At 57.2% G+C, this 22,570-nt stretch overlaps 1 protein-coding gene across 5 annotated transcripts in view; it reads right to left on the reverse strand.

Annotated features, from left to right (window-relative positions):
• The window catches only part of MAN2B2 (mannosidase alpha class 2B member 2), a 36,590-nt gene that overhangs the window by 10,306 nt on the left and 3,714 nt on the right, over positions 1-22,570 (reverse strand). For 4 of the 5 annotated variants that reach the window (XM_064286231.1, XM_064286230.1, XM_064286233.1 and 1 more), the window contains exons 3-10: positions 19,247-19,352; positions 11,862-12,034; positions 10,142-10,257; positions 6,191-6,368; positions 5,858-6,056; positions 4,982-5,172; positions 3,812-3,977; positions 2,350-2,483 (exon numbers count right to left, since the gene is read on the reverse strand). In XM_064286231.1, coding sequence (XP_064142301.1) covers positions 2,350-2,483; positions 3,812-3,977; positions 4,982-5,172; positions 5,858-6,056; positions 6,191-6,368; positions 10,142-10,257; positions 11,862-12,034; positions 19,247-19,352 — 1,263 coding nt within the window. Of the gene's footprint in view, positions 1-2,349; positions 2,484-3,811; positions 3,978-4,981; positions 5,173-5,857; positions 6,057-6,190; positions 6,369-10,141; positions 10,258-11,861; positions 12,035-19,246; positions 19,353-22,570 lie in introns of those variants that run through there. The other variant, XM_064286234.1, reaches the window with a different exon arrangement.

The raw sequence follows: 22,570 nt of genomic DNA on the forward strand, positions 1-22,570 counted from the left end.
TTCGTATCATTGTAGTGTGTCTTAAACCTACTCACTTTTGAGATATAAAAAGAGCAGATTAGGCACAGAGAAGCAAGCACAAATGGAGGGGAAGACACATGCCACGTGGAGATTGCCAAGGAATGCCAAGAACACTAGAGAAGCTGAGACAAGTATTTTCCCCCAGAGCGGACAGAGAGAGTCTTCCCCTAGAGCCAGCGCACTGAATTCGAACTTCTAGCCTCCTGACTGCGAGAATACACCTGATCATAAAGAAAATGAAAATCTCAGAACTGGACCAATAAACAGCATCATGATAAATGGTGAAAAACTGAAGTTTCAAGGATTTCATTCTACTTGGATCAACCATCAATGTCCATGGAAGCAGCAGTCAAATCAAACAATTGGCCAAATCTGCTAAAAAAGACCTCTTTCAAATGTTAAAAAGCAAAGATGTCACTTTGATGACTAAGGTGCACCTGACCCAAGCCGTGGTGTTTTCAACTGCCTCATCTACCTGCGAAAGCTGGACAATGAATAAAGAAGACTGAAGAGGAATTAATGCTTTTGAACTCGTGTTAGCGAAGAACACTGAACATACCACATGGACTGCCAGAAGAACAAACAAGTCAGTATTGGACAAAGTACAGCCAGAAGGCTCCTTAGAAGTAAGGATGGTGAGACTTTGTCTCACATACTTGGGACATATTATCAGGAGGCACCAGTCCCTGGAGAAGGACATCATGCTTGGTGAAGTAGAAGGTCAGTGAAAAAAAGGGAGACCCTCGATGAGACGGATTGACACAGTGGCTGCAACAATGAGCTCAAGCATAGCAACACTGATGAGGATGGTGCAGGACCGGGCAACACTTTGCTCTGCTGTACACAGGGTCACTATAGGTTGGGAGCCAACTCAGCTGAAACTAACAACAAACTGCGAGAAAATAAATTTCCGTTTGCTGAAGCCACCCACCTGTGGTATTTCTATTACAGCAGCACTAGGAGACTAAGGCAGTGGGTGGCCCCAATCCAGGTCCTGATCTCAGACCTCTCCTGAGGACCATGAACATCCATGTTGGAGGCAGCCACTCGCATGTCCGGAGTAGACCCACCCCCTCCCACACCAGCTCACCTCCCACAGTCCCGCGCCAACGTGGTCCTTCCCGCACCCACCCCACAGCCACTCCACCTCACCCCCCCACAGCCATTTCCACCCCTGAAGGCCACCCTCCACCAAGGCCTGCTCAGGCCCCTTCTCGGGACTCCCAGGACCCCTTCCCCTGTGGCCTCCACTTGGTCAAAGCTGCCATGCACCGCCTCTATGGCTGCTCAGAGTCCTCACTGGTCTCCCCATGTCCACCCCTGTCCCCACAGTCTGCAGGTCCAGCAGGCCCAGTCTCATCGTGCCCTCACATGCTATGACCACCTGCCCCTCCCCCCATGCCTCCCACTGCAGTGTCTTCCGTCAACACAACTTTGTCCAGGCTGACCTCCTGGCCTCTCCTCTCTCGTTACCTGATTGGGGGTACTGAAGAGGGGACAGCCCCTAAGGGAAGCAGCAGTCTCTGAGGGAGGAGGCTGGGGGCCCTGCTAACAAGCCTCATGGGCTGTGTGGCCTCTAGCCCGGCGGAACCCACTCTCCACCTCCACCCTGCATCCCTTGTCCTCCCCAACGACCTCCCTCTTCAGTCATCCCTCGTCACACGCCATGGGCTCCTATCTTATTTGCTGCCTGCCTCCTCCCTAGACCATCAGCCCCAAGGGCGGGGTCTCTGCCTGTTGTTTCTGTAGACCAGGAGCAGGCACCCCACAACAGCTGGTGAGTGGGCGGACTCCTCCTCAGTGTTAATTCGGGTACGAGTGTTAGCTTCCCCCAACTTTCCAGACGAACCTTCCTCTCCCCAAGGGTGCCCCGCTATCATCTCCCCGCCTCCGTCATGTCTGTGTGTCTTCTGCTGGAAGGTGGCCTGCAGGGGTAGGGACTGGCCTCACTCACGTCAGGGCCCCCACCAGCCCCGGTTGGGCCCAGACTCACTTCCAAAAGTGTTTGCTGAAGGACCGAGGGGTGTCCCTGAGTCTCCCCCCAAGCAGGGTTGGCTGGATGACATGCAGCTGCCCTCACCCAACAGGTGCCCCCTTGGTGAGGCCTCTTAGTGAGGGTGGAACTCTAAGCACGGGTTTGTTAGGTCAGCGACATTTGGAGTTAGGAGCTGATATTACTTCCCCTGCCCCCGCCAGCCCCATCTGAGTTAGAATCCCAGCTCTGCCCCCTCCCAGCTGCGTGGGGCCTCAGTTTCCCCCTCGCAGGGCAGGGCCAGGGAGGATGACACGTGAGTATAGCAGTGCCCCCAGTGGGCTTCACCCCCATACCTGTGCAGGCACGGGGTGGCCTGATTCATCTGTGACTCGGACTCCGGGAAAGCCAACAGTCAGGGTGACGATGGCGGTGACAGTCCAGGCCAGCGGGTTGTAGACCACAGCAGAGTGCCCCTCAGGCCCCGCACCTGCACAGAGAAGAAGCTGGACTGGCCCCAACCACTCACTTGGCCACTGAGCCGCCCTCTGGGAGCCCTTGGGGAGGAACAGGAGGACAGGTGGTGTTCACAGCTGTGGCAGATGTCAAGTCCTGATCAGTACTGCAGGTGGCTTGGGCCACTGAGGCTGCTGTGAACCAGCTCCTGATGGGGGAGGGGGTGGGGTGTCCCTGGCCACTCCTCACACACCTGCCCCAGCTCCACCTTACGGATGAGGGCATTGAGGCCCAAGTGGACCCCGCTCTCAGAGGACAAGCTTTTAGCCCTGGGGACCAAGTGGCCAGGGCCATCTCTGCTGCCTGGAGGGCCATGTCCACCTGCCGAGCCAGCCTCCAAGGACTGGGCTCTCCTCAGCCACCCTACGGTAAGGACTGGGTTCCCCTCTGAGGCCCTGTGGTAAGGGTTGGACTTCCTTACAAGGCCTATGGTAAGGACTGGGCTCCCCTACAAGGCCCTGCAGCGAGAACTGGGCTCCCCTCTGAGGCCCTGCAGTAAGGACTGGGCTCCTCTCTGAGGCCCTGTGGTAAGGACCAGGCTCACCTCTGCGGTCCTGCCGAGAGGACCAGGCTCCCCTATGAGGCTCTGTGGTGAGGACCAGGCTCCCCTATGAGGCCCTGCAGTGAGGACTGGGCTCCCCCTCTGAGGCCCTGCAGTGAGGGCCCCAGCCCTTTGGTCCCATCCTGGCAGCCCACGTGTCTTAAACCCCTCCAATCTGAGGACCCTGGGTTCCTGACCAGGTGCGCACACCCAGCCTTCTGGCCTCTGCAGCTACCCTGGCCTGGGATACCTTCCTGGGTATTTCTGACTTGTCATCGCTCAGGGAAGCTGCCCGGCATGCCCCTTGCAGTGAATGGCCTGGCAGCAAGCTCTACTTCTCCAGCTGTCTCCAGCAAGTGTCGTTCCCGAGGGCAGGGCCCAGTCTGCTCCATCCCTGGTCATCAGGGGCCTGGAGAGCGTCTGAAGGTCAGTGAGATGGGGGAAGGGCAGCAGTGGGAGAGATGGGGGTGCAGACTGGCGATGGAGGCTAGTGTGGGGAGCAGGAGAGGCGGGAAGGCTTGGGCTCAGAGACTGTCTCATCGAGCCGATGACTCGATGGCACCTGACAACCTGACAACGTGTAACTGAACATCCATCTGTCCCTTCTCATCTCACAGATGAGGAATGGCGGCACAGACAGGAAACAGCATTGCAGCTCACACTGCAGGTTGGGGTTGACGAGGGATCTGGACTCAGAGTATGGCACTCAGGCCCCTCCCTGCCCTGCCAGGACCTCTCACCCACGGTTCGGGGCTGCTTGCCTGAGTCTGCCGCCGGCACTGCTCGCCGCTCCCCCGCCTCAGGCCCGGCCAGGACGATGGCGGCCATCAGCTTTCGCACTCCCAGCATCCCTGTGGCCAAGTGCTCCTTGTACATGTCTCTCACCTTGGGGGACTCGGTGCCGGTGATGGCGTCGTGGTGCTGGACCTGTGTCCCCACCCCGTGTCAGGGAAGAGTGGGGTCAGGACCGCCTTCGCTCTGCACCAGCTGCCTGCCTGGCCCCCAGCAGCTCTGCTCAGTCTCACCAAGTGCAGTGGGGGAGGCTGGCGTCGCCCCATTTTACAGAAGGGGAAACTGAGGCTCAGAGACTGAGGAACTTGCCTCACTTTTCCTGACCTCGTCAGGCTTCTCTACTTGGGGCAGAAAACAGACTTCTGGAAAGGGCCATTCCAGGTTGCCCTCCTCCACCCAGTCTTCCCACACCTGCAGCTACTCCGCGCTGGGCCCACTCCACACGACACACATTTACATTTCCCTACAGCCCTGAGACAGTCCCTAGGTGTCCCAAACTAAAGGTTGGTGGTTTGAACCCAACCCGCAGTACCACAAAAGAAAGGCCTGGAGATCTGCTCCTGAAAGGTCACAGCCAAGAAAAGGCTATGGCAGTTCTGCTCTGTCACATGGGCCACTGTGGGTCAGGGCCAGTGGCAGCAACAGCACCGCCCTGAGGCAGAGGCAGGGTATCTCCACTTCAGAGGGGGAACCGAGGCCACGGGTGACACCCCTTGGCACACCCACTCTGCCAGGCTTTAAAATCCATCCATTTCACCCCAACACGATGAAAATCCTGCCAGCAATTCTCTTTAGGTAATCGTAAAAACGGCATGGCTGGGTAGCCCTTTCCTGGCTGGGTGACTGAGGACAAGTTACGGGACTTCTTGGCCCTCAGTTTTCACATCTGTACAATGGGGGTGGAATTTATGAACAACTTGCTGTGTGGCAGGCACCATGCCTGACAGCGGACCCCACCCCCCTGCCCTTTAACCCTCTGGTGAAATCATCCACACGAGAAACCTCAAGCTTACACAGGCCGTCAGGCCTCCATGCCAACCTCGTGATCAAAAGGCCCCTCAGTTTTCCCATTTGTGAAGTGGGCTCTAGTGTTCTGTGTGCAGGAGGACATGCTGAGATGAGTGGGGAGGTCCTGTTACCTCGGAGACAGCCCAGCGGAGCTGTCGCAGCTGTTGCAGGGCCCAGGCCGGGTCCAGGAGCCTGTGGGGGGCCGGCCACATGTGGCGTGTGAACATGGACTCACCAGCATGCAGCAGGGCGCTGGCTCGTCGCGCCAGCCCCTTGAGCACGCTTCGGGACGTGTAGAAACCAGTCCAGGCCTGAAACGGTTCTGGAGACCGGGAGATGGGGCTTGAGACTCCAGGCACCAGCCAGAGGGCTGGGGTGAGACCCCGAGGGGATGGGGGCTTCCAGGGGGTGGCCTTGAGGGCAACGGGGGCTCCTGAGGTGTGAGAGGATTGGGGGCCCCCAGGGCACAACCTGGGGGTAGCAGGGACTCCCAGGATTGCACACTGAGAGGATGGGCACTCCGGAACTTGACCTGCAGGCCTGGGCTTTGGAGGGTGCTCTCTGCCTCCCCTGGCTCTCAGTGTGATGCTGGATTTGGCCTGGTCCTTTCCCCTCCCTCCCAGCAGGGATGTGTCCAGAGCCCAGGAGCCAGGCATGAAGCAGACCAGCCCCCACATGACCATGCAGTAACAGAAGGAAACCTGGGGCCCACGGAACCCCAAGAAGGCAGCGGCCCAGCTGCACTCAGAAAGGCTTCCTGGAGCTGGTGACCTGGGAGGGTAAGCGGGGCCCATGCAGAGAGGGGAGGGGGGCCTGGGCAGGGGATCTGTGGGTGCAGAGGTGTGGAGGCAGGGGACTTCTGGGTGTGGAAGTCGTGAGAGGTCAGCCAGGGTGTCTGAGCGGAGGGTGGGGATGAGGCTGTCCCTGCCCCGCACCCCACAAGGCCTGTGGCACCCTGGGGGCCTGGAGGGCAGATGGCACAGATGCTGAGGTCGCGGTGCTGGTACCTGACGAATAAGGCAGGAAGTCCTGGTGGCCGCGCACGCCCCAGGTGGTGTTAAGAGCGTGCAGCGCACCGAAGTAGTCAGCCAGCGTGGCGTACTGTGCAGAGACGCCCAGCTCGGCCGCGCGGCTGTTGATGTGGTCCAGCAGGGGGTCCATGTTGGTGAACTGCACCGAGGCGTTGAAGAACTGCTTGTCACATCCCTGCGGGCAGGTGGGGGCTCATCACCACCCCGCCACCCCTTCCCCCCCGAGCTGGCTCCCACATCAAATCCCTGGCGTCTCGCCACAGCAGTCCCTGGGCTGTGTGGAGGATGCCAGGACCAGGACCCCCATACCCAGGGCCAGAGAACATAGGGCGTCCGGAACCAGGCGGCCCGCTGCCTCACGTTGGCCACCAGGGCTTCCGCGTACAGGTCAATGTTGGCTGGAGTGACGGGCTCACTCATGTTGGGGTACACCCCATCTGGGGGTGGATCCGGGAAGACAGCCACACCGTTCCAGTAAAACCCAGACCTGCAGGAGAGAACAGGGTCAGGGGGCCCCTCAACTGGCAGCAGGGTGAAGGAGCTCCTGCTAGGGAAGAGAGACGCCCCCAGCATCAGGGCCCCCCGCCAGGGTCAGAGAGACCCTCCAGGGTGAGGGCGGCCCACCAGGGTCACAGACGTCCACCTCAGGGTGAGGTAGCCCCAATTCAGGGAGAAGGAACCCCCCAGGGTCAGGGAACCCTGCTTCATGGAGAGGTAACCCCCCAGGGTCAGGGAGGCCTAGCAGGGTCCAGCTGGGGGCTGCTGACCCTCCCTCTGGTCATCTGTGAGGTGAGAGCAGAGCCTTGTAGATGGACAGGCTCCATCCCAGCTCCACCATTTACCAGTGGGGACCGCAGCCCGTCACTTCACCCTGACTCCCCCTGCTGTCATGTGGGTCAGCAGCTTGCCTCCTGCCCCCATGCAGCCATGGGTCAAATCAAGGCACTTGTCTGTTTGCTTGTCCAGTCGCCTCCCTGCCTGTCAGACCCGGGGCTGGAGGCAGGAGCAGGGCCAGGCTAGGGTGAGGCAGGTGAGGCACTCCCTGGGTGCCCAGAGTCTCAGTCATCAAGATCAATGACAGCTTAAGGCAACACCTTAAAAATAAAAATTGATGCCCCAAATCCAGGATGAACAAAACATCAATGTTTAAAAAAGGACAGGATCAGTATTATGGGTTTTCCCTTTTGCCTCAGGCTCCAGTGTGGCTCTCTGGGCACTGACCCCAAGAAGCCACAGGTCAGCCTTCTGGGCTCACCCCTTACCCTACCCTGGGGCTCTGGGCCCCGCTGTGTCTTCACCCAAACTCCCCGGGACAGGGAGCCGTGCATCAAGGTGAGGGTGGATGGCGGTGGTCCAGCTGAGCTCCGCTGTGGGACCCCTTTTCTTCTCCCCCTCCCCTCCTTGCTGCAACCTGGCAGGGATAGGGACTCTCGCCATGCCAACTGCCCTGGCAACCTGAGGGAGCAAGGTGGGTGGGGACGAAGCCAGGCCATGGCGGGGCCTCTCCCCACCCCCAGCCCAGCACCCTCTGGCTTGAAGTCCACGCCCTCCAGGCAGAGGTGGGATGGGGGCCTGGAGGTGATGTCATTGTCAAGAGTTGCGGGTGGGTGGAGGGTATCAGAGGATGCTAGCACTGCTCCTCCACAGCTGGACACGCCCTGGGGGACGGCGTGGACAGGAAGAGGGGGCTGGGTGGTGCCGGGGCTCCAGGAACTGCCCACTTCAACTTCTTCTCCCTCAGACAGGGGAAGCCCAGGACCGAGCGGGAGGGACCCAGTGGGCCAGGGTGGAAGTAAGACCTCACTCTTCAGATCATCCCACTGTGGGAAGACTCAGAGCAAGGATTTTGGAGTCACACAGAACTGAGTCAATCCCAGCTCTCCACATACCAGGTTGGGCGACTACAGTGGGTTTAATTGTGTTCCCCAAAAGATATGTCTACCTCTTAACCAGGTCATTAAGGTCGACTTTACTTTGAGGAGGCAGCTCTTCCCCAGTCATCTTTTGAGTGCCTTCCAACCTGGGGGGCTCATCTTCCAGCACTATATCAGACAATGTTCCGCTGCTATTCATAAGGTTTTCACTGGCTAATGCTTTTCAGAAGTAGACTGCCGGGTCCTTCTTCCTAGTCTGTCTTAGCCTGGAAGCTCAGCTGAAACCTGTCCTCCATGGGTGACCCTGCTGGTATCTGAATACCGGTGGCACAGCTTCCAGCATCACAGCAACACGCAAGCCACTACAGTAGGACAAACTGACAGACAATGCCAACAAATTTTGAAGACAGCTACCTGGCCAACCAACTGGAAAAGATTCATATATGTGCCCATTCCAAAAAAAGGTGATCCAACGGAATATGGAAATTAATAAACAGTATCATTAATATCACATACAAGTAAAATTTTGCTGAAGATCATTCAAAAACGGCTGCAGCAGTATATTCACAGGGAACTGCCAGAAATTTGGGCTGGTTTCAGAAGAGGGACGGGGAACCAGGGATATCATTGCTGATGTCAGATGGATCCTGGCTAAAAGCAGAGAATACCAGAAGGAGGTTTACCTGTGTTTTATTGACTATGCAAAGGCATTCAACTGTGTGCATCATAACAAACTATGGATAACACTGAGAAGAATGGGAATTCCAGAACACTTAATTGTGCTCATGAGGAATCTGTACATAGATCAAGGGGCAGTTGTTCGGACAGAAAAAGGGGATACTGATTGGTTTAAAGTCAGGAAAGGTGTGCGTCAGGGTTGTATTCTTTCACCACATCTATTTAATCTGTATGCTGAACAAATAATCTGAGAAGCTGGACTATATGAAGAAGAACGGGGCATCAGGATTGGAGGAAGACTCATTAACAACCTGCGTTACGCAGATGACACAACCTTGCTTGCTGAAAGTGAAAAGGACTTGAAGCACTTACTAATGAAGATCAAAGACCACAGCCTTCAGTATGGATTACACCTCAACATAAAGAAAACAAAAATCCTCACAAGTGGACCAGTGAGCAACATCATGATAAACAGAGAAAAGATTGAAGTTGTCAAGGATTTCATTTGACTTGGATCCACAATCAACAGCCATGGAAGCAGCAGTCAAGAAATCAAAAGATGCATTGCATTGGGTAAATCTGCTGCAAAGGACCTCTTCAAAGTGTTGAAGAGCAAAGATGTCACCCTGAAGACTAAGGTGCACCTGACCCAAGCCATGGTATTTTCAATCACATCATATGCACGTGAAAGCTGGACAATGAATAAGGAAGACCGAAGAAGAGTTGACGCCTTTGAATTGTGGTGTTGGTGAAGAATATTGAAATATACCATGGACTGCCAAAAGAACAAACAAATCTGTCTTAGAAGAAGTACAACAGAATGCTATTTAGAAGCGAGGACGGTGAGACTTTGGACATGTTATCAAGAGGGACCAGTCCCTGGAGAAGGACATCATGCTTCGTAAAGTAGAGGGTCAGGAGAAAAGAGGAAGACCCTCAAGGAGGTGGATTAACACAGTGGCTGCAACAATGGGCTCAAGCATAACAACAATTGTGAGGATGGCGCAGGACTGGGCAGTGTTTTGTTCTGTTGTGCATAGGGTTGCTGTGAGTCGGAACTGACTGGATGGCACCTGACAACATGTCCTAACCCTGGTACCTGCGAACATGACCTTGTTTGGAAATAGGGTCTTTGCAGATGTTAACAGTTAGGTTAACATGAGCTCGAACTCGAGTAGGATGGACGCTGGTCCAGACTAATGTGCTTACGAGAGGAGAAGAGACAGACACAGAAGAGGTTGTGTGACTGGGGTGATGCGGCCACAAGCCAAAAAACACCTGGGCCACCAGAAGCTGAAGGAATCCAAGAAGGATCCTCCCTTAGAGCCTGCGAAGGGAGCACGGCCCTGCCAACCCCTTGATTTCAGACGCCTGGCCTCGAGAACTGTGAGAACACGCCTCTCTGTTGTTTGAAGCCACCGATGTGCGGTAATTGTTGCAGCAATCCCAGGACACTCATACAGTGACCTTGGCCACGTCCCCTCTCCAAGCCTGGGTTTTCTCATCTGTGAAGTGGGGTTAATGATGCTATCCACTCTGAGTTGCTGGAAGGCTTAACAATGGGAAACCTCACACGGGAAGCCTAACAAGCTGCCGTCACAAACCTGCCCAAGAACTGCTGAAATTGGGGCCTGCGTAAGCACAGCCTGCAGAGTCCCTGAGGTGGGTGCTGAGACCCAACAGGCAGGGCACCTGGAGGGGCACGGACCTGTTGGAGAAAGGGATGTGGGCAGGGGTGCAGTAGCTGTACTGGTCCATGACGTGCGTGAAGCTCTCCTGCTGCTCTGCCAGGGACAGGGACCCTCGCCACACAAACTGCAGCTCCTGCAAGAAGGGCGAGTGACAGTGTTAGGGCTGGGCCCCTCCCTCGGATGGTTCACAGATGAGGTCTCCCTCCCTGAGCTCCCAGATCCACAAAGTCGAGGCACCTGCCCTCTGGGAGGGGCCGTGTGCTCATTCAGCCCACCCTGCCAGGGCCTCCAGGAGGAGTCCTCTAACTCTGCTTGAATGCTCCAGGAGCGGGGAGCTCATCACCTCTCTCAGTCTATTTTTTAAAAGTGATTTGTTTATTTGTGTTGTTGTTGAGGAGATACACAGCAGAACATACACCGATTCAAGTTTCTACATGTACAATTCAGTGACATTGATTACAGTCTTTAAGTTGTGTGGCCATTCTCACCCTTCTTTTCTGAGTTGTTCCTCCCCCATCAACTACTTACTCTTTCAAGATGTTGTCAGTTTGATCCCATATAGATAGTTCTTAAAATGCTACAATCCTCGAGACAGACATTCTTTACTTGTTAAACTATTGTTTGGTTTTAAGATGACTTCAGGGGATATTTTTGGCTTAAGATTTAAAGATTATCTCAGGGCAATAGTTTCAGGGGTTCATCCAGCCTGTGGCTCTAAAAAGTCTGGATTCTATGAAAATTTTAAATTCTGTTCTGCATATTCTCCCTTTTGATGAGGATTCTGCTAAAGTCTCCCGGTCTATTTTTAGTAGCTCTGATGGTTAGGAGCTCAAGGTTACAAAGCGGGGATAAGGTCCTGGTTCTGTCTGGTGCTGGGACCACACACAGGTCCTTGGAGCTCTCTGCGAGGTTCCTGCAGACGCAAATGCAGGGAACAGGCAGCACACAGCGCCCCCTGCAGGTGAACGAGCTGACACGCAGGCCTGTTCAGTGTGGCAGCTGGGTGACTGGATACAGTGTTACTCTCCTGGCCCACTAGAGCCCACAGCCACTTCTGTAAACTGCCTCCTGGCAGGCCTCCGGCTGTACTCCGGGCTCGAGCACGCAGGTGGGGGTCGGGGCAGAAGCTCAGGCTTCCCACCCAGGCCTCATCCTCACCATCAGTGCGATCCCGGCAGGTTACTTAACTTTCTGGGCCTCAGTTCCTCTATCTGTAAAATGGGGATAACTGTGACAGTGCCCGCCCCCTAGGGCTGCTGTGAGGAGTCAAGAGGAGGAAGGCGGAGCTCTGCTCCCCACCAGCCCGGTGCGTGGTAGGGGCCCAAGACTGGAAAATCTGTGTTGTTGTTTGTTGCTATTATCAATCCTGTGAGAGCTGCCTGCACCCCTTAAGAGCTGGGACGTCCCTGCTGACTGTCTCCCACGGAAACCCCCGCCACTCCCTCGAGTCTGGCAATCCCGTCTACTGAACAGGGGTCTGTCCTAGTCCCTGGCAGGGCCTCCGCAGGACTCAGCCCCAGCTCCGGCCCCAGCTGAGGGCAGAGAAGGTGTCTGGAGGCAGGGGCATCCATGCTGGGCCTGAGCATGGTGGGAAGCCAGGCACGTGGGGAGGGGGCTTCCTGGTGGAAGGTGTGTGAGGCTGTTGGGACTTCCTGCATGCCCCAGACCACACGCGGACTTTCTCAAGGTGGGGCACTGGCGGCCTGTTGGTAGCGGCAGACAAGGGGTGCCCCTCACCTGGGCTTCCTGCATGGCCTCCTTCAGGTCGTAGTCGATCCGGGAGATGAGGTGGGCATCAAAGCCGGCCAGGGCAAATAGCGTGGGGGTCGTGGCGGATGCCCCAAAGGGATCGACATGCCAGGAGAACCGTGGCCGGATCCCAAACGTTTCATAGAGAAAGCCGTGTCCTTCTGCAAAGAGAGCCAGAACGCTCCTTAGAAGGGAGGATGGTGAAACTTGGTCTTATGTACATTGGACATGTTATTGGGACCAGTCCCTGGAAAAAGACACCATGCTTGGTAAGGTAGAGGTCAGCAAAAAGAGGAAGCATGTCAATGAGATGGACTGACACAGTGGCTACAACAATGGGCTCAAACATAGTGACGATTGTGAGGATGGCGCAGGATTGGGCAGCGTTTCGTTCTGTTGTACATGGGGTGGCTGTGAGTCACGGCCAAGTCGACAGACCCTAACAACAACTAACCAGACGTGGCACGCTTATCCCTTTCTGCCAGAGATTTGTTTTCTTAGTCTGTGTGGCAGCTAGAGTGGGTGTGGACCATAGATACAGCCAATATGATGCGTGACTTAAGCCTGCTTGGGGATTTCAGGGGAAATTCCCCACCTTAATTAAAAAGAGACAGTTGGAAAGAAAGCCCCTTTTCCCTCTTTCCTGCTTGAACATGGCTGGGGTGGTGACATGATGCCTGGAGCTGTGGCAACCGTCTTGTGACCATGAGAGGAAGTTCAGGAAAATAACAGAGATATCATGGAGCTGCCTGACTGGCCCCCAAACTATCCCCATCTTGTTAACTAAGCAATACATGTCCGTAAAAGCCACTGTTACTCAGGTTTTCTGGCACTCCAGTAGAAGGCATTCCTGAGGAGATGTTTAATGACAGAAACTGTAATTCTCTCCTTCTTCCTTTTAGTAACTGAACCACATGCTCCCTCTTAGTTTTAGCAAGGCACATGACCTCCCAACCAGACTACCTTGCAGCTAGTGAAGTCACATGACTCCATTCTGACCAATGAGATTTGAGCAGAATGAAGGACTGCATTCCCCAGTCTCCCTTGCAGCCAGTGGAGGCCATGTGACTAAGTTCTGACCAATGGGATGTGAGCAAAAGAGATGAACTATATCTCCCAGCTTACCCTGCAGCTAGAGGCCATGCAGCCACATTCTGGCTAATGGAATATGAGCAGAAGTGATGTGGCAATTTCTGGATCATGCTCTCAAAGAGAGGCTGCCTAACCCTAGCCTTGTCCCCCTTCCCTCCCTTTCCCCCTTCTCTGGGGCTGGAATGGCAATCCAGCGGAGTGAGCCAGCCTCCACCATGGGACAAGAGAGCACCCTAGGTGTGGCAGAGCAACAATATGGAAGGTAGTGCCTAGATCCCTGCACCACCCCGTGGAGCAGAGCCATCCGATTGCCCGCGATGGCCCACAAGGGCAAACTTCTACAGAGAGAAAGAAACTTTCCCTCTCTTTGAGCCGCTGGTATTGGCCCCTATTAAAGAAGGCAAGTTGGGATCCTAACCAGTACAATGACCAGGTCAAGATGCACCTGGCAAGAGTGTGCAGGGCAGAGGCCAGGCTGCAGGGGCCAATCGGGGAACAGAAGGGGACACGAAGTGTGGCTGCGACCTCAGCTGGAGCGACCTGCATTCCTTCTTTGTAAAATCACATTTCAGATATTTTTGAGTTGGCTGGGAGGAGCCAGAGCACACGGAGGGATGTTAGGGGAGTCTGATGACACATGAGGGAGGGGTTACTGGTCCAGCTGATGGGAGGATGACAGCTGCGGTTTGAACAACCAGAGCAGGAGTGACGCCCAGGACAGCAGTGACCACCCAGGACAGCAGTGATGCCCAGGACAGCAGTGACACCCAGGACAGCAGTGATGCCAGGACAGCAGTGACCGTCCAGGACAGCAGTGACACCCAGGACAGCAGTGACACCCAGGACAGCAGTGACACCCAGGACAGCAGTGACGCCCAGGACAGCAGTGACCACCCAGGGCAGCAGTGACCACCCAGGACAGCAGTGACCGTCCAGGACAGCAGTGACCGTCCAGGACAACGGTGACCACTCAGGACAGCAGTGACCGTCCAGGACAGCAGTGACGCCAAGGACAGCAGTGACCACTCAGGACAGCAGTGACCACCCAGGGCAGCAGTGACCGTCCAGGACAGCAGTGACCGTCCAGGACAACGGTGACCACTCAGGACAACAGTGACCGTCCAGGACAGCAGTGACGCCAAGGACAGCAGTGACCACTCAGGACAGCAGTGACCACCCAGGGCAGCAGTGACCGTCCAGGACAGCAGTGACCGTCCAGGACAACGGTGACCACTCAGGACAGCAGTGACCGTCCAGGACAGCAGTGACGCCAAGGACAGCAGTGACCACTCAGGACAGCAGTGACCACCCAGGGCAGCAGTGACCGTCCAGGACAGCAGTGACCGTCCAGGACAACGGTGACCACTCAGGACAGCAGTGACCGTCCAGGACAGCAGTGACCGTCCAGGACAACGGTGACCACTCAGGACAGCAGTGACCACCCAGGACAGCAGTGACCACTCAGGACAGCAGTGATGCCAGGGCAGCAGTGACACCCAGGATGGCAGTGACCACCCAGGACAGCAGTGATGCCCAGGGCAGCAGTGACCACTCAGGACAGCAGGGATGCCCAGGGCAGCAGTGACACCCATTATACCAGTGATCACCCAGGACAACAGTGACCACTCAGGACAGCAGTGACCACCCAGGACAGCAGTGACACCCAGGATAGCAGTGACCACCCAGGACAGCAGCAATCACCCAGGACAGCAGTGATGCCCAGGACAGCAGTGACCACCCAGGACAGCAGTGACCACCCAGGACAGCAGTGATGCCCACGACAGCAGTGACACCCAGGACAGCAGTGACCGCTCAGGACAGCAGTGATGCCCAGGACAGCAGTTACCATCCAGGACAGCAGTGACCGCTCAGGACAGCAGTGATGCCCAGGACAGCAGTTACCATCCAGGACAGCAGTGACCGCTCAGGACAGCAGTGATGCCCAGGACAGCAGTTACCATCCAGGACAGCAGTGATGCCCAGGACAGCAGTGATCACCCAGGATAGCAGTGACCACCCAGGACAGCAGTGATCACCCAGGACAGCAGTGACGCCCAGGACAGCAGTGACCGCTCAGGACAGCAGTGATGCCCAGGATAGCAGTGATCACCCAGGACAGCAGTGATGCCCAGGACAGCAGTGATGCCCAGGACAGCAGTGACACCCAGGGCAGCAGTGACCGCTCAGGACAGCAGTGATGCCCACGACAGCAGTGACACCCAGGGCAGCAGTGACCGCTCAGGACAGCAGTGATGCCCAGGATAGCAGTGATCACCCAGGATAGCAGTGATGCCCAGGACAGCAGTGATGCCCAGGACAGCAGTGACACCCAGGACAGCAGTTACCATCCAGGACAGCAGTGACCGCTCAGGACAGCAGTGACACCCAGGACAGCAGTGACCGCTCAGGACAGCAGTGATGCCCAGGATAGCAGTGATCACCCAGGATAGCAGTGATGCCCAGGACAGCAGTGATGCCCAGGACAGCAGTGACCGCTCAGGACAGCAGTGATGCCCAGGACAGCGGTTACCATCCAGGACAGCAGTGACCGCTCAGGACAGCAGTGATGCCCAGGATAGCAGTGATGCCCAGGACAGCAGTGATGCCCAGGACAGCAGTTACCATCCAGGACAGCAGTGACCGCTCAGGACAGCAGTGATGCCCAGGATAGCAGTGATGCCCAGGACAGCAGTGATCACCCAGGATAGCAGTGACCACCCAGGACAGCAGTGATCACCCAGGACAGCAGTGATGCCCAGGACAGCAGTGATCACCCAGGACAGCAGTGACCACTCAGGACAGCAGTGATGCCCACGACAGCAGTGACACCCAGGACAGCAGTGACCGCTCAGGACAGCAGTGACACCCAGGACAGCAGTGACCGCTCAGGACAGCAGTGATGCCCAGGATAGCAGTGACCACCCAGGACAGCAGTGACACCCAGGATAGCAGTGACTACCCAGGACAGCAGCAATCACCCAGGACAGCAGTGATGCCCAGGACAGCAGTGACCACCCAGGACAGCAGTGACCACCCAGGACAGCAGTGATGCCCACGACAGCAGTGACACCCAGGACAGCAGTGACCGCTCAGGACAGCAGTGATGCCCAGGACAGCAGTTACCATCCAGGACAGCAGTGACCGCTCAGGACAGCAGTGATGCCCAGGACAGCAGTTACCATCCAGGACAGCAGTGACCGCTCAGGACAGCAGTGATGCCCAGGACAGCAGTGACCACCCAGGACAGCAGTGACCACCCAGGACAGCAGTGATGCCCACGACAGCAGTGACACCCAGGACAGCAGTGACCGCTCAGGACAGCAGTGATGCCCAGGACAGCAGTGATCACCCAGGATAGCAGTGACCACCCAGGACAGCAGTGATCACCCAGGACAGCAGTGATGCCCACGACAGCAGTGACACCCAGGGCAGCAGTGACCGCTCAGGACAGCAGTGATGCCCAGGATAGCAGTGATCACCCAGGATAGCAGTGATGCCCAGGACAGCAGTGACACCCAGGACAGCAGTTACCATCCAGGACAGCAGTGACCGCTCAGGACAGCAGTGATGCCCAGGACAGCAGTGACACCCAGGACAGCAGTTACCATCCAGGACAGCAGTGACCGCTCAGGACAGCAGTGACACCCAGGACAGCAGTGACCGCTCAGGACAGCAGTGATGCCCAGGACAGCAGTTACCATCCAGGACAGCAGTGACCGCTCAGGACAGCAGTGATGCCCAGGACAGCAGTTACCATCCAGGACAGCAGTGACCGCTCAGGACAGCAGTGATGCCCAGGACAGCAGTGACACCCAGGACAGCAGTTACCATCCAGGACAGCAGTGACCGCTCAGGACAGCAGTGACACCCAGGACAGCAGTGACCGCTCAGGACAGCAGTGATGCCCAGGACAGCAGTGATCACCCAGGATAGCAGTGACCACCCAGGACAGCAGTGATCACCCAGGACAGCAGTGATGCCCACGACAGCAGTGACACCCAGGACAGCAGTGACCGCTCAGGACAGCAGTGATGCCCAGGACAGCAGTGACACCCAGGACAGCAGTTACCATCCAGGACAGCAGTGACCGCTCAGGACAGCAGTGACACCCAGGACAGCAGTGACCGCTCAGGACAGCAGTGATGCCCAGGACAGCAGTTACCATCCAGGACAGCAGTGACCGCTCAGGACAGCAGTGATGCCCAGGACAGCAGTTACCATCCAGGACAGCAGTGACCGCTCAGGACAGCAGTGATGCCCAGGACAGCAGTGATCACCCAGGACAGCAGTGACCACCCAGGACAGCAGTTACCATCCAGGACAGCAGTGATGCCCACGACAGCAGTGACACCCAGGGCAGCAGTGACCGCTCAGGACAGCAGTGATGCCCAGGATAGCAGTGATCACCCAGGATAGCAGTGATGCCCAGGACAGCAGTGATGCCCAGGACAGCAGTGACACCCAGGACAGCAGTTACCATCCAGGACAGCAGTGACCGCTCAGGACAGCAGTGACACCCAGGACAGCAGTGACCGCTCAGGACAGCAGTGATGCCCAGGACAGCAGTTACCATCCAGGACAGCAGTGACCGCTCAGGACAGCAGTGATGCCCAGGACAGCAGTTACCATCCAGGACAGCAGTGACCGCTCAGGACAGCAGTGATGCCCAGGACAGCAGTGATCACCCAGGATAGCAGTGACCACCCAGGACAGCAGTGACCGCTCAGGACAGCAGTGATGCCCAGGACAGCAGTGACCACACTGGATAACAGTGACCACCCAGGACAGCGCAGGTAAGGGCTGCTGAGGCGGGGCTGAAGTTGGTCTCCCTTCTCTCGGCCTGGACTCCCCTCTTTTCTCCACTCCTGCTCAGGGGGTCCCGACACCTCCAAAGCCCAAGCTGGGCTCCCCCGATCCAGAGCAGGGTGGGATGGTGGGTCTCCCTTCGCAGCTTCCGCTGCTCCAGGTTTTGCTGAGACCCGCAGCTCCGGGAGAGGGGTGAAAGCCCCCACCCAGGGCAGCTGGCCACAGCAGCTCCTCATAATCCCGGAAGTGCTGAGAACAAACGCTTTTTCCCTCTTGAGAAATGTCAAGTCTAAAATTAAGGTGGGTGTTGGGTGTTGATGTGCCTGCAGAGAACAGGTGGTGAGGAGGGAAGGTGAGAACAGTGAGCTCCTTGGCAGGCCTGATGGCCACCTGGCCAATGGTGGGCAGTCGGAGAGGGTGCTGGGGATGGAGGAAGCCACAGGGGGTGCTGGGGATGGCGGGCGGCCTGGGGGTGCCGGGAATGGCGGATGGCCAGGGGGTGCCGAGGACGGTGGGCGGCAGGGTGGTGCCGGGGATGGCAGGTGGCCAGGGGGTCCTGGGGACGGCAGGTGGATGGGGGGCCCTGGGGGAGGAGATGTGCCCAGAGAAAGGTCAGAGGCCTTGAGGCACGGCCCTAAACCCACCCACCCTGGTCCCTGCCTGCAGACCTCCTTCTTCTTCCCCTGTCTAGGGCTCGACTCTCAGCAGGTTCAACCAGGGACCCCGAAGTCCAGCGTGACTTGCCCACATACCTGAGAGCCCCTCACCCACTGTGTGTAAGGTGAAGCTAGATCTCTGAGAACATCGGAACGTGTGGTTTGAAAAGGCCTCACCGAGGGTCCAACGCGCGCCCCGCCTACAGCCCTACACGCCCTCTTCCCCTCCCTGGGACCACACGTCTGACGCAGAGAGGCCAGGCTGACCGGGCTTGAGATCTGGCTCTACTACTCATGCATGCCAATCCTTGCATCACTCTGTGCCTTAGTTTCCCCATCTAAGAAACAGGGCTATGAACAATGCCACCTGCTTCCAAGGTGTTCAGAGGCAGCATGGCAGCAAGATGATAATGAATTTCCTGAGTGTTTACTGGGACCACACACGCTGCTCAGGGGATTTTACTCGCATTAGCTCAATTTACTCCTCACGGCAACCCTTTGAGGTGGGTGCTGCCACCAAGCTCATTTTATGAACGAGGAAACTGAGGCCCAGGGGCTACTTGCCTTGCCCAGAGTCACAGGCTGGGATCAGCAGAGCAGGACACGCCCAGCCTCTCTGGCTCTAGAACCCTCTATCCCTGGACTCCATCGCCCCAGCGCAGGTGTGAGCATGACACCAGCGGAGAATCACTGCTCGCTCACTGGCCGCGGTCCCCCACTACAAGGGCGGACAGAGCCAGAACCCCGGTCTTCAGACACCCTGCCCCAGCCCAGGTGGAGGTGCTGAGGGACCCTGAGTGTAGGGCTGTGTGGCCGAACCTGTAAGCTGTAGGATTTGGTCATCAACGTGGGTCACGGCCTCGTCATGCATGACCTGGCCTCCGAGGACGAACTCCAGGCGTCCCGTGTCCAGGAGCTTGCGGACCTTGGCACAGGCAGGCAGTGAGAAAAAGAGAAGAGTCAGGTAACAGCCCTGGGGATGGCTGGGTCTGTGGGGGGCCTGCTCCCCTTAGAGCACCTCATCCTCAAATGCCTGTTCTTCTCAGCCCCTCCATTGTAAGCTCTGCAAAAGCAGGGCCCTGTCTGTCCCAGTCAGCACCGTGCCCCCCACCTAGGGCAGCACCTGGGCATGGTGGGCTCTTGACATTAAATATACCTGTGTCTCAGTTGTACTTTTAAGATGATTTCCAACTTATAGAAGCACTGCAAGAATAGTACAAAGAGCCCCCGTACAGCCTTTATGCAGGTTCACTGGCCGCCGACATTCTGCTCTAACACTCCCCCTTCTCTACGTACCTACGGTGCTTCTCTCTAAACCATCTGAATAATAAGTCAGCAGGATCGTGCCCCTGTGTCCTGAATACTCCGCTGTTTCCTAAGAGCCAGGACAACTACCGCCACAGGACAGTCAAACATCCGGAGGCTTAACACGGATACAGCACTGCTATCTAACTCACAAACTTGTTTCAAATTTCGCCAACAGTCCCACTAATGTCACTTTTCTGGGGGCAGGATCCAATCGAGGGTCACTCATAGCATTTAATCATTTCTCTTTAATATCCTTTGCTTTGGGACAGTTCCTCCGCCTTTTTCTTTCACATGACTGACACTTTAAAAGATCACAAGCTGGTTATTTTGTACAATGTTCTTCAATTTGGGTTTGTCTCATGATTCAATGATACATTTTTTGAGTCTGCGAATGGGAAGTAGGAAGGTTTAATGATGGCCAAAGAATGTGGGGTATAGGAGGCTCCCATGCCCCTCAGACACTATATTTTGGTTTGTTTCCGAAAGGTGCAGTATCTGGAGTTCACTAACTCAACACAAGTTGAATGAGGACCTACTTACTACATGCAACCCCCTCTCTGAGCCCCAGGGCTACAGGCGGCAAAGGACAGAAATTGGAACTGTACCGTGGAAGTTCTTGACCAGGTCTTACCACCATCCTTACCACCATCACCTCCACCACCATCATCACCACCATCACCACCGCGACCATCACCACCACCGCCACTGTCACCACCACCGCCACCGTCACCACCACCGCCACCGTCACCACCACCGCCTCCACCACCACCACCGCCACCGCCACCACCATGACCACCACCTCCATCACCACCACCACCATCACCACCACCAGCACCACCACCACCACCACCTCCATCACCACCACCACCTCCATCACCACCATCACCACCACCACCTCCATCACCACCACCACCTCCATCACCACCACCACCACCTCCATCACCACCATCACCACCACCACCACCTCCATCACCACCATCACCACCTCCATCACCACCACCACCATCACCACCACCAGCACCACCACCACCACCTCCATCACCACCACCTCCATCGCCACCATCACCACCACCACCACCTCCATCACCACCACCACCACCTCCATCACCACCACCACCACCTCCATCACCACCACCACCTCCATCACCACCATCACCACCACCACCACCTCCATCACCACCATCACCACCACCTCCATCACCACCACCACCACCACCTCCACCACCGCCACCACCATCACCACCACCACCACCTCCATCACCACCACCTCCATCACCACCACCTCCATCACCACCACCTCCATCACCACCACCACCTCCATCACCACCACCACCACCTCCATCACCACCATCACCACCACCACCACCTCCATCACCACCACCACCTCCACCACCGCCACCGCCACCACCATCACCACCACCTCCATCACCACCACCACCTCCATCACCACCATCACCACCACCACCGCCACCGCCATCGCCACCGCCACCGCCATCACCACCACCTCCATCACCACCACCACCACCTCCATCACCACCATCACCACCACCACCACCTCCATCACCACCACCACCTCCTCCACCACCGCCACCATCGCCACCGCCACCACCATCACCACCACCTCCATCACCACCACCACCTCCATCACCACCATCACCACCACCACCACCGCCACCACCATCACCACCACCGCCACCTCCATCACCACCATCCCACCGCCACCACCATCACCACCACCACCACCTCCATCACCACCACCACCACCTCCATCATCACCACCACCACCTCCATCACCACCATCACCACCACCACCACCTCCATCACCACCATCACCACCTCCATCACCACCACCTCCATCACCACCACCACCACCACCTCCACCACCGCCACCGCCATCGCCACCGCCACCACCATCACCACCACCTCCATCACCACCACCACCACCTCCATCACCGCCATCACCACCACCACCACCGCCACCGCCATCGCCACCGCCACCGCCATCACCACCACCTCCATCACCACCACCACCATCACCGCCACCTCCATCACCACCATCGCCACCTCCATCACCACCACCACCTCCATCACCACCACCGCCACCACCATCACCACCACCACCACCTCCATCACCACCACCGCCACCTCCATCACCACCATCGCCACCTCCATCACCACCACCACCACCTCCACCACCGCCACCGCCATCGCCACCGCCACCACCATCACCACCACCTCCATCACCACCACCTCCATCACCACCACCACCTCCATCACCACCACCACCACCTCCATCACCACCATCACCACCACCACCACCTCCATCACCACCACCACCTCCACCACCGCCACCGCCACCACCATCACCGCCACCTCCATCACCACCACCACCACCTCCATCACCACCATCACCACCACCACCGCCACCGCCATCGCCACCGCCACCGCCATCACCACCACCTCCATCACCACCACCACCACCTCCATCACCACCATCACCACCACCACCACCTCCATCACCACCACCACCTCCACCACCGCCACCGCCACCACCACCACCACCACCTCCATCACCACCACCACCACCTCCATCACCACCATCACCACCACCACCACCTCCATCACCACCACCACCTCCACCACCGCCACCGCCACCACCATCACCACCACCTCCATCACCACCACCACCTCCATCACCACCATCACCACCACCACCGCCACCACCATCACCACCACCTCCATCACCACCTCCACCATCACCACCACCACCACCAGCACCACCACTTCCACCTCCACCACCATCACCACCACCTCCATCATCATCATCACTACCAT

This window comes from Loxodonta africana, chromosome 5 (genome assembly GCF_030014295.1).
Source record: "Loxodonta africana isolate mLoxAfr1 chromosome 5, mLoxAfr1.hap2, whole genome shotgun sequence".
Classification (NCBI taxonomy): Eukaryota; Metazoa; Chordata; class Mammalia; order Proboscidea; family Elephantidae; genus Loxodonta; species Loxodonta africana.